Source organism: Puma concolor, chromosome E3 (assembly GCF_028749965.1).
Source record: "Puma concolor isolate L17-30 chromosome E3, mPumCon1.1.hap2, whole genome shotgun sequence".
Taxonomy (NCBI): Eukaryota; Metazoa; Chordata; class Mammalia; order Carnivora; family Felidae; genus Puma; species Puma concolor.
The window spans coordinates 25,975,074-25,989,567 of NC_141682.1; the positions used below are offsets into that span (position 1 = coordinate 25,975,074).

The 14,494-nt window shown below is 40.3% G+C and overlaps 1 protein-coding gene across 3 annotated transcripts in view; it reads left to right on the plus strand.

The window, feature by feature from the left end:
* DNAH3 (dynein axonemal heavy chain 3) overlaps positions 1 to 14,494 on the plus strand; it is a 170,910-nt gene that overhangs the window by 34,509 nt on the left and 121,907 nt on the right. For all 3 annotated transcript variants that reach the window (XR_015245692.1, XM_086692831.1, XM_086692832.1), the window contains 5 exons: positions 2,631 to 2,815; positions 4,026 to 4,149; positions 6,894 to 7,047; positions 7,850 to 7,994; positions 13,225 to 13,436. Coding sequence is in view for 2 of the 3 variants with exons in the window: in XM_086692831.1 (XP_086548957.1) it covers positions 2,631 to 2,815; positions 4,026 to 4,149; positions 6,894 to 7,047; positions 7,850 to 7,994; positions 13,225 to 13,436 (820 nt within the window). In the remaining variant the exon portion in view is untranslated. The remainder of the gene's footprint in view (positions 1 to 2,630; positions 2,816 to 4,025; positions 4,150 to 6,893; positions 7,048 to 7,849; positions 7,995 to 13,224; positions 13,437 to 14,494) is intronic.

The following is a 14,494-nucleotide window of genomic DNA, read 5'->3' on the forward strand; positions in this document are numbered from 1 at the left end:
AGGCACCCCCCTAGAACCACTCCTATGCAGGCTTCTGCTGTACAGACCTGAGGATTCTGTCATTTGGTCTTAATTAAGCTCTATGTCATACCTTCATTTCACTGATGACTATATATTAGTCCAAACGTTTTTGGTTCTAAGGAATAGAAGCCCAGACAGGTTGGCCAAAGTGGAAAAGGTAATTTGGGTCTCACGTGTTGAAAAGTTGAGGAATTGCTAGCTTCAGGCCATCAACACTACAATTAGGATGCAGTCTCTCTCCCTCTCCTGGGCTTTCATTCTCTCTCAGGGTTTCTCCCGTTTGTGGGCCCAGCAGTTCCAGGCTTACATCCTCCCTGATTCCCATCCAGAGGGGTCAGTGGTTTCTGTCTTTCCAGTTACCTCAAAAAGTCCTGGCCTGTGTGACACTAGCCTGACTTGGGTCTTTTGTGCAGCACTGAACCAAATGCCATGGTGAAGAAGATGGCTTAGATCAGGTGGCAGTCCCATCTCTGGGGTGGATGTCTGCCCTATGTGAACCATGTGAATTTGGGATGGGGGTACCCCAAGACTTAGGGTGTAGTTCCCAGAAGAGGGAAAGATGCTAAGAGGCTGGGAGACCAACCATCTGGGGTCTTTCTTATAAGAGCACTAAACCCATATATGAGGGCATAGCTCTCATGACCTATTTACCTTCCAAAGGCCACCTCCAAATACCATCACATTAGAGAATAGGTTTTAACATAAGGATTTTGGGGGCACACAAACATTCAGCCTGTAGCAAAAACACTAGTGCCCAGTGTGTGGCTGTATTTGAAGCCTAGGCCTTGAAGGAGATGATGAGGTTAAATGAGGTCATAAGGATGGGATCCTAATCCAATAGGGCTCTTGCCCTTGTAGGAAGAGGAGGAGGCACCAGAGCTCTTTCCCCCTGTCCCCACATGAGGACACAGTGAGAAGGCAGCTGTCTGCAAGCCAGAAAGAAAGCCTTCACTAGGAACCAAATTGGTCGGTACTTTGACCTTGGACTTCCCAGCCTCTAAGAACTGTGAGAGAATAATTTCCTGTTTTTTAAGCCATCCAGTATGTGATGTTTTGTTATGGTAGCCCAAGCTTACTGTTAGAATACCCGACTAAAAATGCAAAGGAGGCTGGGACGTGTAATGTGGCTCTGAGTCCAAGAAGTGGAAAATACTATGTAATATTGAGCCTATGTAGTACAGTAGACAGTTTTTCTCTGCAGAAAGTTTCTAAATTGTGTAGAAATTCATTTTTAAGATCCTGGAAGTGTCTGCAAAGATGTTTTAATCATTTTTTCTTCAGTTTGACGTAATTAGCTTCACTATGGAGGGGTCTCTATACATTAAGAAGGAATATTGAGTGTCAACTATACTTCATTTGAAAAAACAAAAACAACAAAAGAAGGAATATTGAGGACTGAAAATATTGGAACGAGTGGTTTTTATAATGCATGAATGTCAACATGTAATAATCAATTACTAATAAAAATTATGATAGCTATTGCTAGCATTTCTTAAGGGCTACTATGTGCTAGGCATGGATGTATTACAGGCAGTTTGTTCCTAATTATAATTAAAATACTGATGATGGTCATCGCTGGCTTTTGCATAAGTTAGGGACATTCAAATTATCCTTAAATAGCATCCTTTCTTGGGGCACCTGGGTGGCTCAGTAGGTTAAGCACCTGCCTCTTGGTTTCTGCTCAGGTCATCTCAGTTTGTGAGAGCCTGCTTGGGGTTCTCTCCCTCTCTCTTTCTGCCCTTCCCCTGCTCGCTCTCTCTCTCTCTCTCTCTCTCAAAATAAATAAACTTTGAAAAAAAAGATAGTGTCCTTTCTCATAGTCTTGTGTTTGGGAAGCAGGCAGTTAGGTCTAGTGGTCCCAGTGGTTGAATGTCACTTTCTCTTTGCCAACCAGGAACTACCTCTAGCACATGAGGATAAACTTGCTGACATACTATAAACAGTAGTGATTACCATTAGTTTAGTGTTCTACTTCAGCGTAAAATTCAAGGAATTGCTATTGCTGCTGGTGGTGGTGGTATTCTTGTTGTTTGGGTCTAAATCTGGATTCTACCCATGGCATATCTGTTAAGAGTACAAGCTTTGGAATCGTTTGAGCCAGGGTCGCATCTTGTCCCTGACACCTCCACAACATGTTGCTTTGGACAGTTACTCAGCCTTACTTTCTTCCATTATAAAATGTTGATAATAACAGTCCCTACCCCTTAGAATTGTTGTGAAGTTTAATATATATATATATATATATATATATATATATATATATATATATATATCGTGTGTGTATATATATATATACACACACATATATGTATATATTATGTATATATGTATGTATGTATACATAATATATATATATTCACTGATTAGAATAGGGCATGGCACGTAGTAAAGGGCTTAAAACCTATGAGATGTTATTTCCTTTACTATTGTTTGTATTCTTGAGGTGTGGTGTGCACATGAATATTACCTATCACAGATCTGCAGGTAGAGAAAAGTTGGAAACCATTGTTCTAGTCTCCAGATGAGAATTATACCTGTTTACCATAAACGTCTTAAAAGAAAGTGATTTTAGATGGTAGAGATGATGATGGCTGTTCCTCTCCCTGTAGCATTTGCAATCAGTACAGCACCATTGCAGACAAAGTCAGTGAAATTCCTGCCAACACTGAGGAGCTGGTATTCCTCATTGAATTCTTAAAGAAATCCAGTGATGTCACGGTGTTCAAACTCCGGAGGCAACTTAGAGATGCAAGTGAACGGCTAGAGTTCCTGATGGACTATGCAGACTTGCCCCGTAAGTCCAATGACATGTAGATTTATGTGCAAACGTACATGTATATTTATATTTTTAGAGGTAAGGAGTCAGGAAGGAGAGTCGGCAGTCCTACCTCTAAATGTCAATATTGGGAGTACTGCTTTTCAAGTGTCCTTATACGTTAGACGCACCAATTCCATGGTCTTATCCTCAGGAATTTGAATCAAACAAAGGGATTTCTTATTGTTAGACTAAAAGAAGAAATATCTAGGGACTTGAGTTCTTAGATGCCTGTCCTGGTATCTTGTGTCTGGTTTCTGGAAAAAATCACTTCCAAATGCAGAGTCCTTTTATAAATGAATAGATTTCAGTTATCTATAATCTTAATACAATTTCACCTTTGAGGAGAGGCCAGGGCACTTTCCTTCATGCTCCTGAATATCTTTAAAGGAAAGAAATGGCCAGAGCCCTTTCAAGGCTTGTTGGGCCACGTTAGAGTTTTGTAAGGACCAGGTTCTGAAGGAAAAATGGATACACTCTCCACAAGCCAAGTTTTCAGATCCTCCTTCCATCTGGAAATACCTGTGAATTTACCTGGTGTTCATGGTATTTGGGGGAAAGAGTGATGGGAGGGAGAGATGGGTACTGGGACTGAGAGAGGGGTTGCCCTAACCATCCCCCTGCACATTCATGAGCTGTGCCCTTGACTATGTGAACACACACTGGACCTCTGCTTCCTACGTTCTTCAGGGTACAGAGAGACCCCAGGACATTTCAGCTGACCTGAGCCTTAGAGTGATACTGATTTTATTACTGACATTTAACTAGAAGGGAGACTGAGACTCAGATGAGGTGACAATTTAAAGAAATGGAACTTCAGCCCAAGTTTCTACTCTACTCAGATGCACCCTGGGAAAGCAATGAAGCCTAATGGTTAGAACATTAGCTTTAGAGTTGGTTAGACCTGGGTTTGAAATCATCTCTGCTGCCTTCTAGTGGTGTGACCTTGATTACTTGGCTAAACTTTGTTTCCCATCTGTAAGAACAAGGATGATAATACTGTTGCCCTTCTAGCCTGGCACTTGGTAAGTGCTCGATAAACATTGGCTATCATTCATCCATAATGGGCCCATCCATTCATTGCCACCCCCACACCCACTTCTGTTGACTTCTTGTTCTGCTGAATTAATTCCCTGAATGCTGACCTATGCTGAACAGTGTCCTGGAGCAGACTGTATGTGTTTTGCAGAAGAGGACATCAAACTGAACAGCACTCTTTTCCTCTGGCCAGACCAGATTGAAGATATCTTTGAAAACAGCCGAAACTTGCTCCTTAGCAAGAGAGATCAGGCTGAGATGGACCTCATTAAAAGGTACAAGGAGAGTCTGAGGTTATTTCAGAAATGATACCCAGCTTTGTAACACACTGCATGTTTCTGGTTCTGCCTAGAGCCCCCCCACCCCCCACACGAATGCGTGGGCGAAGGCTGAAGACAAATGGTGGAGAAGAAATTTCCTTTTGTTTCCCACTGAGGGATGTTCTCTTTAAGCCTGCTTCACTGTGGTGACCCTGCCAATGCCTTCTCTCCCTGCTTTGAACAATTGGAATTTGGTGGTACAGAGAGAAAAAGACAAAAATAGTGGCATGTAATAATGGCCTCACAATAATAATAGCAAAATTGTCAGCCTTACATTGGAGACCACAGATCTCTGAGTTATCAAGACAGGGATAATAGAGGCATGGTAGGAGGCTGAGAAATTGCCTATTTTGCAGCTGGTCTTGTTCAATGCTAATGTGGCTGTATCATTTATTCATTCATTATTTGTCAATTCAACCAGTATTTATTAAGGATTTTTACTATGGGCTGTGCTGTATTCTAGACATGTAAGTGTGTTTGGCTACTAAATAAAGATTTTAATCCAGAGGCAGAGAAAATATAGGCATACTGAAAAATCAAACAATGTTGAGTGAAGTGGGCCAAGTGCCACGTACAGGGCAAAGACATGCCCGCAGGCACACATACCCATTCCAGCTTCTAACACTTGGTTTGTGAACTGTGGTCATACCAGTTACTATCCCCTTCACGTGTGAAGTGCCCACTGCCCAACCTTAGGTCCTATAGTCCCTGAAAATACTTAGAAGGAAGGAAAAATGTAGATAAAAGAAATTTCTACATAGAATGGGAGTTTGGGCTGAAGGAGAAAACGTGCACACCATTTTTTCTTCCAGTGGCCTTTTCTCTCTACCTAAATGAATACTGTCCTCAGAACCTAGAACTAGCCCAGTAGGTGGTACTGAAAATTTTTAATTAATAAACTTTATTTCTTGGAGCAGTTTTAAAATTCACAACAAAAGTGAGAAAGTACAGAGTTCCCATTTACCCCATGGCCCCTTATGCACAGCCTCCACCATGGAACTGATTTGCAGGTTCATGAACAGGAGAAAGTTTATCTTTTTGAGCCTTAGTGTCCTCATCCAGAAAATGGGATAACAGAGTCCATCTCAGATCATCTCATTTCCTGAGACGTATCATTGTGCAGAGGGATGAAATGAGACGATGTGATATTGTGCCTGAGTGGTACCCAGCACATGGTAGGTATTCAGAAACCATCTGCTTCCTTCATCCTTTGAACAATGACTTCTTTGGGGAAAAAAATCCCCAGACCACAGCCTTGCAAGCATACTCTCAGTGCTCTAAGACTATTCAGAGGCAGCAAATGCTGTTAAAGTTCAGAGGAGTGACGGTGGCTCTGGGAGAAATGTGAACTGTCATTTATGGTGAGAGGAGAACACTATTGGAGGGGCGACTCTTAGCCTGATGGCATGACTGGTTCCTGAGCTCTCAACAGCGGATTCAGCACAAGAGCACCTCTAGGAGAACCCCATAGCCCTGGGTCCAGCCTTCTCTTTGGTGAACTCTTAAAACTCACATCCATCATTCTTGCATTAGTGCTGAGAACAATGTGTGAGGAGGGCTGAGCAATATTCATTGATTCATTTGTTGTCTGTGAAAGCAACCCCATTCCCTCTCTAAGAAACTTGACCTGTTTTCCCAGCCCACATTAATTTTTGGCTTTGGTGCTAATTTTTCTCCATTTGCTGTCCCCATCTCAGTTCCCATTGTTCCCTTGGCCCAAGGGGTCATAGTGGCTTCCCTATAAGGCTACCCATATTTCACCTCTGTAGGTAGTCTCTTCATTAAAGCCTCTCTCTGCGGACATTGGAGTAAGTTCCATTTCATGCCAGAATTCTGACCAGTCCACCATCTTGAAATCCCTAAATTATCCTCTCTTAGACTCCAGGTGGTCCCACAAATACAACTCATTTACTCAACCTAGTTTCCCGAGTGCCTACTATTTACTAGTGACTGTATTATTATATGAAATATATGCCTATGTATTTATTATGGCCATGAAAATACTTTGGAAACTATAATGTGCTAAGCAATTATAACTCAACACTATATAATATAATCTACCTTGTTAGAAAAAGGGAAAAATAAATCTGTGACCTGCTTTGTTGCTAAAAGGTCTTCCCTGATCATTCTAGCTGGAGTAGCCTTGTACTTCCATCCACTAGGCACTCTTCCCTGTTTTATTTTCTTCAAAGTATTTATCACCATGAGAAACACAACATTTTATCTTTATGTGTGAATTTATCCATCCATCTCTCCACCCACCCACCCATCCATCCATGTGTATTTCTTGTCTAGGTCTCCTCAAACTAAAATGCAAGCTCCATGAGGCTAGTGTATATCAAAAATATGTCCCTGGTGCCTAGAGAAGTCCTTGGAATGCATTAAGCCATCAATAATAAATATCTAATGGATAACAATAATATGTGTATACATACATTTTATATATATGTATATAGTATATAGATTTCATATATGTGCACACGCATGTATTTATTGATACAGGAAAACATCTGGAAATGTTTAACCACCAGTAGATTCATAGCAGGCATCTCTGAGAGGTAGGATCATAAGTTAATATATTGTATTATATCATGCATCATATCAGATTCTCCCCAGGCTTGAATATGAGTGAGCAATGCTGATACTCTGAAAATCAAATTGGAAAGTCCAGATGTGATTGGGATGTCCTTTACTTTTAGGTGCTCAGAATTTGAGTCGAAACTTGAGGGATACAGCAAGGAACTGGAAGGGTTTAGGAAACGTGAAGTGATGACTACAGAAGAAATGAAGAACAATGTTGAAAAGCTTCACGAGCTTTCAAAGAACCTAGATCAAGCACTGGTGGAATTTGAGGTTTGGGGTCTAGGGGTCTGGGTTGGAGACTTATGACTCTGTCCTGCTCTCTTCATTCTGTTTCTTGGTTCTGCATTGTCCTAACATCACCTGTCAGGTAGATACTGTTGATTGGTTGGTTGACCACTTCTTTCATTGGTGCTTTCAGCTACCTTTTTCTACATCCCTACATTATACCAGCTTTTTTGTTAGTTGCTGAGTGCACAAAGAAGAAATTACAGTAAAATAATTGCTCACGTATTTTGAGTATTATGTGCTCACCAGTATACAAAGGGCTTCATATATATCACTAAAGGGCTAAAATATATCACTTAACACCCATAACAAACCTTTGGGGTAGGCATTGTTATTGTCCCTATTTATCTCTATTTAAAATGGGAGAACTAAGGCATAGAGAAGCTAAGGCAGTTTCCCTGAAGGTCAGCAAATAAGTTCTCTAACCATTAAAGTCCTTATCTTTGAGGTAAGTCCACATAAGAAGGCAATATCATGTAGACAGCTAATGTACATAAGAAAATTGTGAAAATGGGGACGTGGATATGGTAGAGTAGGATCAAAGATGATGGAGCAAGTGGCAAATTATCCCAGGGTTTCATCCAGCTAGATCTTAGCTGTCGTGGCCCTCAGAGGTAGCAGAGGGACCGTCTTACTTGAGTCCATGCCTTATTTTTCTCTCTCGCTCTCCAGATGAACAAGCATCTTCCTCAACTTGGTGTTCAAACCACTGAGGAATTTGCCATGGTGGCTTCCAGGGTTCAGAAAACCAGCCACCCAATAAACAGCATCCCCTTTTGCCCTGCAGTTGATCAATAAGGAAGAGGATCTGTTGGAAAAGGAGAAGAGTACCTTCCCTCTCCTGCAAACCGTGTTGACCAACAAAGGGCCTTATGAGCAGCTGTGGCTGACAACGTATGAGTTTAGCATCAAGTCAGAGGAGTGGATGAACGGTATGTTGCAGGCTCACTCTACTGGGACAGGGTAGGGATGCGATAGTGGATCCAACCTAGCCAGTTCTAGAATAGGGTTTGGACTTTAGCTTCAGGCTGGACTTTTTATCATATTCTTATACTCTAGACGCAGCCACACAGTCGAATTTTTCCAATGTGATAATGATGGGAAGTGGGGATTGAAGAGCCAAGACCTTTTGCTAGGGTAGAATGGAAGGGGCAGCCACCCAGAGCTGTGGATTGTGGAGAGGCAGGTGAGAGGAGAATAAGATGGCAGTTGCACTACTGTGCTGCTTCAAGAAAGGCCAGAGTGCCACAGATAACTGTAAACTACTCCTTTTTCTTTAGATCCTGGAGGCTAGAGAGAAATTAAGGTGGAGTCAACAGGACTTAATGATTGATCTCAAAGGGGCAAGGGGCAAGGAGGGAGAGGGGAGAAACTGGAGTGATTTCCAGATTATTAGCCCAGGCAGTTTGGTGGATATTGCCATCACTGAACGAGAGAAGTGACAAATTTGTTGGGAAAAAAGACACATCAATTTGAATATACTGGGTTTAAGGTGTCTGCAAACATCCAAATGGGAACATTAACTAACATTTGAGAAAATCAGCCTGAAGTTAAGTTATAGGTTTGGTGGGGGGGTGATTTATATTGGGGAATGATTGAGTATAGATTACAAGTAAAAGGCATGAATGATGTCACCTGGGGAGAGGGCATAAGAGCAGGGGACAAACACAGGGACCCTTAGAGGTGAGCCTTCAGTTTCCAGTGCCGCAGTTATTTCAAGCACAACTGTGATGAGCATCTTTGCACCAGTTTTCTGGATGCAATTTTGATCGTTTTCTTAGGATAAATTCCTGAAAGTGAAATGGCTAGATCAAAGCTATTGTAATGAAAATTACTAGGATTTTAAAAACTGGTTGTTGATGATGATGATATTGTTATGGTCTTCCAGAAAAGTTATGTTTTATTAACCTTCTAGCAGCACTTTGAGTGCCCATTCTTCACACCCTCAATGAACCTGGGAAATAATAGCTTTGAAAACTTTTTGCTGATTTATTTTATTTATTTTTTGTTTGTTTAATTTAGTTTTGTTGATTTAATGTTTATTTTTCATTAAAAAATTTTTTTTAATGTTTACTTGAGAGAAAGAGAACGCGAGCAGGGGAGGGGCAGAGACCGAGGGAGACACAGAATCCGAAGCAGGCTCCAGGCTCTGAGCTGTCAGCACAGAGCCCAATGTGGGGCTTGAACCCATGAACCGCAAGATCATGACCTGAGCCAAAGTCAGAAGCTTATAACCAACTGAGCCACCCAGGCACCTCTGTTGATTTTATGTTTAAATTGGCATTTTCTTTTTCATTTAAAAAACTTGCATTTTCACTGATGCTCTTAAACTTTCCAGGTTATCAGTCATATCTAAACAATATATTTTACCTTCTTTATTTATTTTCATACCCCTTTATTTATTCACTGTTCTGTGTTGACCAGCACTTCCAAAATAAACAGTGGTAATAATGGGCATCTCTGTCTTCTTCCTGATTTTCATGGGAATTCCTGCAGAGTGTCACCTTTAAACATGATGCTTTTCATTGGTTTAAGATACAAAATTTTTATGGTGTCAGAGAAATATTTATAGTTGACCAAGTCTTTTTATTAGAGATACTGTATTAAAATTTTTTTACACTTAGGGGCACTTGGTTCAGTTAAGAGTCTGACTTTGGCTCACGTCATGATCTCACATTCGTGAGTTCAAGCCCTTCATCAGGCTCTATGCTGACAGCTCATAGCCTGGAGCCTGCTTAGGATTCTGTGTCTCCTTCTCTCTCTCTGCCCCTCCCCTGCTCCCACTCTGTCTCTCTCAAAAATAAAAAAAAATTTTTTTTAATTTTTTTACACTTAATTTTTTTAATTCATATACAACAAAAAGGACTTTTTTGGTATATAAATGTTAACACATGTATAGATTCACCACGATCAGAGAGCAGAAGTTTCATCATTTCAGTAAAATTTCTTGTACTGCCCCTTGTAGTCACACTCTCCCCTCAGCCAGAAGACCTGTCATTGTTGAGCTCTTCATTATTACTATAGTTTTATCTTTTTGAGACCTTTTGAGAGTGCTTCTTTCACACAGCATACTACTTTGAGATTCATCCAAGTTTTTGGATATATCCATAGGTCCTTCCCTTTTATGCTAGGTAGTGTTCCATTGCATGGATATACCAGTTTGTTTACCCATTTATCCACTGGTGGATATTTGGGCTGTTTCCAGTTTTAGGCTGTTATGAATATAGCTGCTATAAACATTCATGCATGAGTTTTTATGTTAACATAAGTTTCTGTTCTTCTGGGATAAATGCTTGGGAGTAGACTGCTGGGCCATATTTAAAGTTTATATATAACTTCATTTCAAAAATGCCTTGTAAAAGCAAAGTGTTCCTAATTCTTCCCTTCTATCTGCTGTGTCGTTTCTGTTCTTCATTACACCTGTATATAAACTGTAATCATCAAATATATTGTTGCTTTTATTATTTTGAACAAACTGTTAGATCATCTAAGAATAAGAAAAATCAAAGTATTTATTTTACCTTCACTTATCCTTTCCTTAATGCTCCTCCTTTCTTTAAGTAAATCTGTGTTTCTGACAAATACTTTTCCTTCTTTCTGAAGAACTTCTTTTAACATTTCTTGCAAGGTACCTACTGGCAAATTCCCTCAATTTCTCTCTGTCTGAGAAAGTATTTGTTACTCCTTCACTTCTGAAGGATAATTTCTCAGGATAGAGAATTTTAGGTTGGTTGGGTTTTTTTTCTCTCAATGCTTTTAATACTTCATTCCACTCTCTTCTTGTTTGTGTGTTTTCTGAGGAGAAGTAGAATGTAAGGCTTATTTTTGCTTCTCTAAAGGTATGGTGTTTCCCCCTGCCCCCCCCCCCACTGGCATTTTTCAAGTTTTTTCTTTAACTTTGATTTTCTACAGCTTGAATGTCATATACCTAAGTGTCATTTTTGGCATTTATCCTGGATCTGTAGCTTGGTGTCTGACATTAATTTGGAGGAAATTCTCAGTCATTAATGCTTCACATATTTTTTCCATTTCTTTCTCTGCTGCTTCTGGTATTTCCATTACCAGTGTGTTACACATCTTGTAGCTATCCCACAGTTCTTAGCCTTTCTGCTCCATTTCTTCCATCTTATTTTCTTTTTAACTTTGCAAGTTTCTAGTGACATATTCTCAAACTCAAAGATTCTTTCCTCAGCTGCATCTAGTCTACTAATGAACCCATCAGATATATTCTCATTTCTGTTACAGTGTTTTTGCTCTCCAGCAAAGATTTCATTATTGTTGTTATTTAGATTTCTTGGATCACCTGTATAAACAGTCATGTCATCAGGAAAACTAAGACATTTTATTTCTTCTCTTCCAATCTGTATGCCTCCTCTTTCTTTTTCATGCCTCATTGTACTGTCTAGGATTTTAAGTATGATGTTGATAAGGAATTATGAGAGTGAAAATTCTTGCTTTGTCTTAGGGAAAAAGTATTCCATCTTTCACCATTAACTGTTAGGGATCTTTCTTTCTTTCTCTCTATTCTTTATCCTTTTTTTTTGTTTTTTTATAGAAAAGCCTTAAATTTTATTTATGTATTCATTCATTCATACATTCATTTGAGAGAGAATGAGCAGAGAAGGGACAGAGAGAGAGGAAGGACAGAGGATCTGAAGTTGGGATTGATGCAGGGCTCGAATTCATGAACCTCAAGAGCATGACCTGAGCTGAAGTCAGAAGCTTAACTAACTGAGCCACCCAGGCACCTCTGGTTTTGTTTTTTAAAATCACTTTGATATAGTATGATTGACATGTAAAAAACCGTACATATTTCCAATATACAAGAGTATGGTGGTAGTATAGGTTTTTCATAGATGCCCTTTATCAAGCTGATAAGCTTCTTTCTATTTCTAGTTGGCTTAGAGGTTTTTATCATAAATGGATACTGAATTTTTTCAAATGCTTTTTCCACATCTGTTGATACTATCATGTGATGTTCTTTTTTTAGATTGTTAATAGAGTATATTACATTGTTTGATTTTCAAATATTAAACAAGCCTCACATTACCATGAAAAACCCCAATTGGACATGGTGTATTATTATTTTTATATATTTCCTGTACACTATGTACAATTCAAAAAGTTTTAATTTAAAAAAATTTTTCTAATGTTTATTCATTTTTGAGAGACAGAGAGAGACAGAGCATGAGCAGGGGAAGGGCTGAGAGAGAGGGAGATGCAGAATCTGAAGCAGGCTCCAGGCTCCAAGCTGTCAGCACAGAGTCTGACGCAGGGCCTAAACCCACAACCTGTGAGATCATGACCTGGCTGAGCTGAAGTCAGATGCTTAACTGACTGAGCCACCCAGGTGCTCCAAAGAGTTTTAATTTTTGATCACTCAACTCACAAATGTTGGGCTGATGAAACAAGTTAAATTAACGAAGCTTTATTTAGTCTTGGTAGCCATGAAATAAGAGTGTTTTTGAGTAAATTAGCAACATCATGACCCAAGAGTTAACACCGATTTGATATATCCTCGGGGAAGAAAGCAGCAGTGTGGAAGGATTTTGACCAAATGTGAAACCCAAATGCTATAGGATCCCTATGAAGAAAAGGAGGAGAAGGAAATTAATGTTTTGGCGCACTTTTTTTTTTTTTTTAATGAGGGGTCAATTTTTGTTTTGAAAAGAATCTTTTTACGATAATTTCAAACTTACACAAAAGTTGCCAGAGCTATACAAAGAACTCCCATATCCTCGTTCACCCACATTCTCCAGTTGTTAATATTTCACAGTATTTGTGGAGCACCTTTTACTGCTTCTGTAATGGCATCTACAACCAGGGCTAACAACTGATTCCATGACTACACTTGCATTACACAGCAGGCGTTATGTTGTGCTCGCCACTTTACTTACCTTGCTTACGGTCACTTGCCAAGGTATCCGTTATTACCCCTGTATCGTAGGTGATACTGTTGAGGCTTAGAAAAGTTGAGACAAGCATCCCCAATGTTTCATTGGCTAAGGAGAGGTTTTAGATCCAGACCCCACTCCAAAGCCTATGCTTGTTCCCATATCCATACCATAGATAGGCAGAATCCTAAATTCAGGGAATTAAAGGTGTACCCATGACTAACATCTACTTGGTGGTCTGACCCTTCTCTCATGATTTCTATTTCAGGACCCCTCTTTTTGCTGAATGCTGAGGAAATCTCAGAGGAAGTAGGGAATATGTGGAGAACGATATATAAATTGACCAAGACTCTAGCTGATGTACCTGCACCCAGGCGGTTGGCAGAGAATGTGAAAATGAAGATTGAGAAATTCAAGCAACACATCCCTATCCTCAGCATTTCCTGCAACCCAGGGATGAAAGACCGGCACTGGCAGCAGGTGACTGTCACTGTCCACCTCTAGCCAGCCAGTCAATGCCTATGCCTACCTGGTCCTGGTCGCCCTTTGGAAGGCAGGAACCATTACTGGGTCAAGCCTCTCCTTTCTGAAAGGAGAATCTGCTTGAAGCCAAGGGGTTAATAATGGGAGGGAAAGTCTTTTAAAGGAAGGAAATAGGCAGGATACAGGATGAAATGCCTGCCTCTCCACATAAACAGGTTGACCCCTTTCTTTGGAGATCCCATTAATGATGATTGAATATTGCTTCAGCCAGTGGCCAGAAAGACTCTTGTAGTCTGCTTTTGTAAGCAAGTAGCTGCTCAGGACCCTAAAGGATGATAAGGGCATTGAATTACAGTGAGAGGGGCCTGGATTTGTCCCTTGATGAAGGACACACAAAAGAGAAAGCCATGCCTTTTCCTGGGGCCTCTTGACAATGCCAGATGATTCCTGCTTGGGCCAATGATATTGTAGAGCTTCATCGTCCAGCAGGCTATGTTCAGAAATAATACCTCACTCTTCTTTCAGCCCTTTGAGTCTATAAATGAGAATAATAAATATTCTCCTCTAAAAATAGTTGGGACTTTTATAAGCAACTAAGTGTGAGGGTGATAAGTGTGGTGTGAACACTAAGCAGAAAAAAGAAAACTGACTGTGTTTCTAAAATAATCATCACATTCAAGGGCTAGAAATGGCCTTGAAACGTCCTCTACCAGGGAGTTGGAGTTGAGACTGCCTCTCCATAGGCAGATTTCTCTGTGACTTGGCCTAGAATTCCCTCTTTTGGAAACATGCACAAGACTAAGGACATGTCTCTGGAAGGACCTAATCTGAGAGCACACCCATTACCTTCCAGAGAATGAAGTCTGAGCTCAGAGCATTTTGATCTCTCTGGGAAGACCAAGATCTTGATATGTCAGAGATTCTGGATTTTTCTGTAAAGAAGAACTGCTTTCAGTTTCCCAGAAAGCCTTGAAACTCAACACCTAAGTAAAGGGTGTAAAGGAGGGCAGGGGAGAGGTCCTCTTAGGAGACTTATGGTCTTGGGCTGTCCCAGC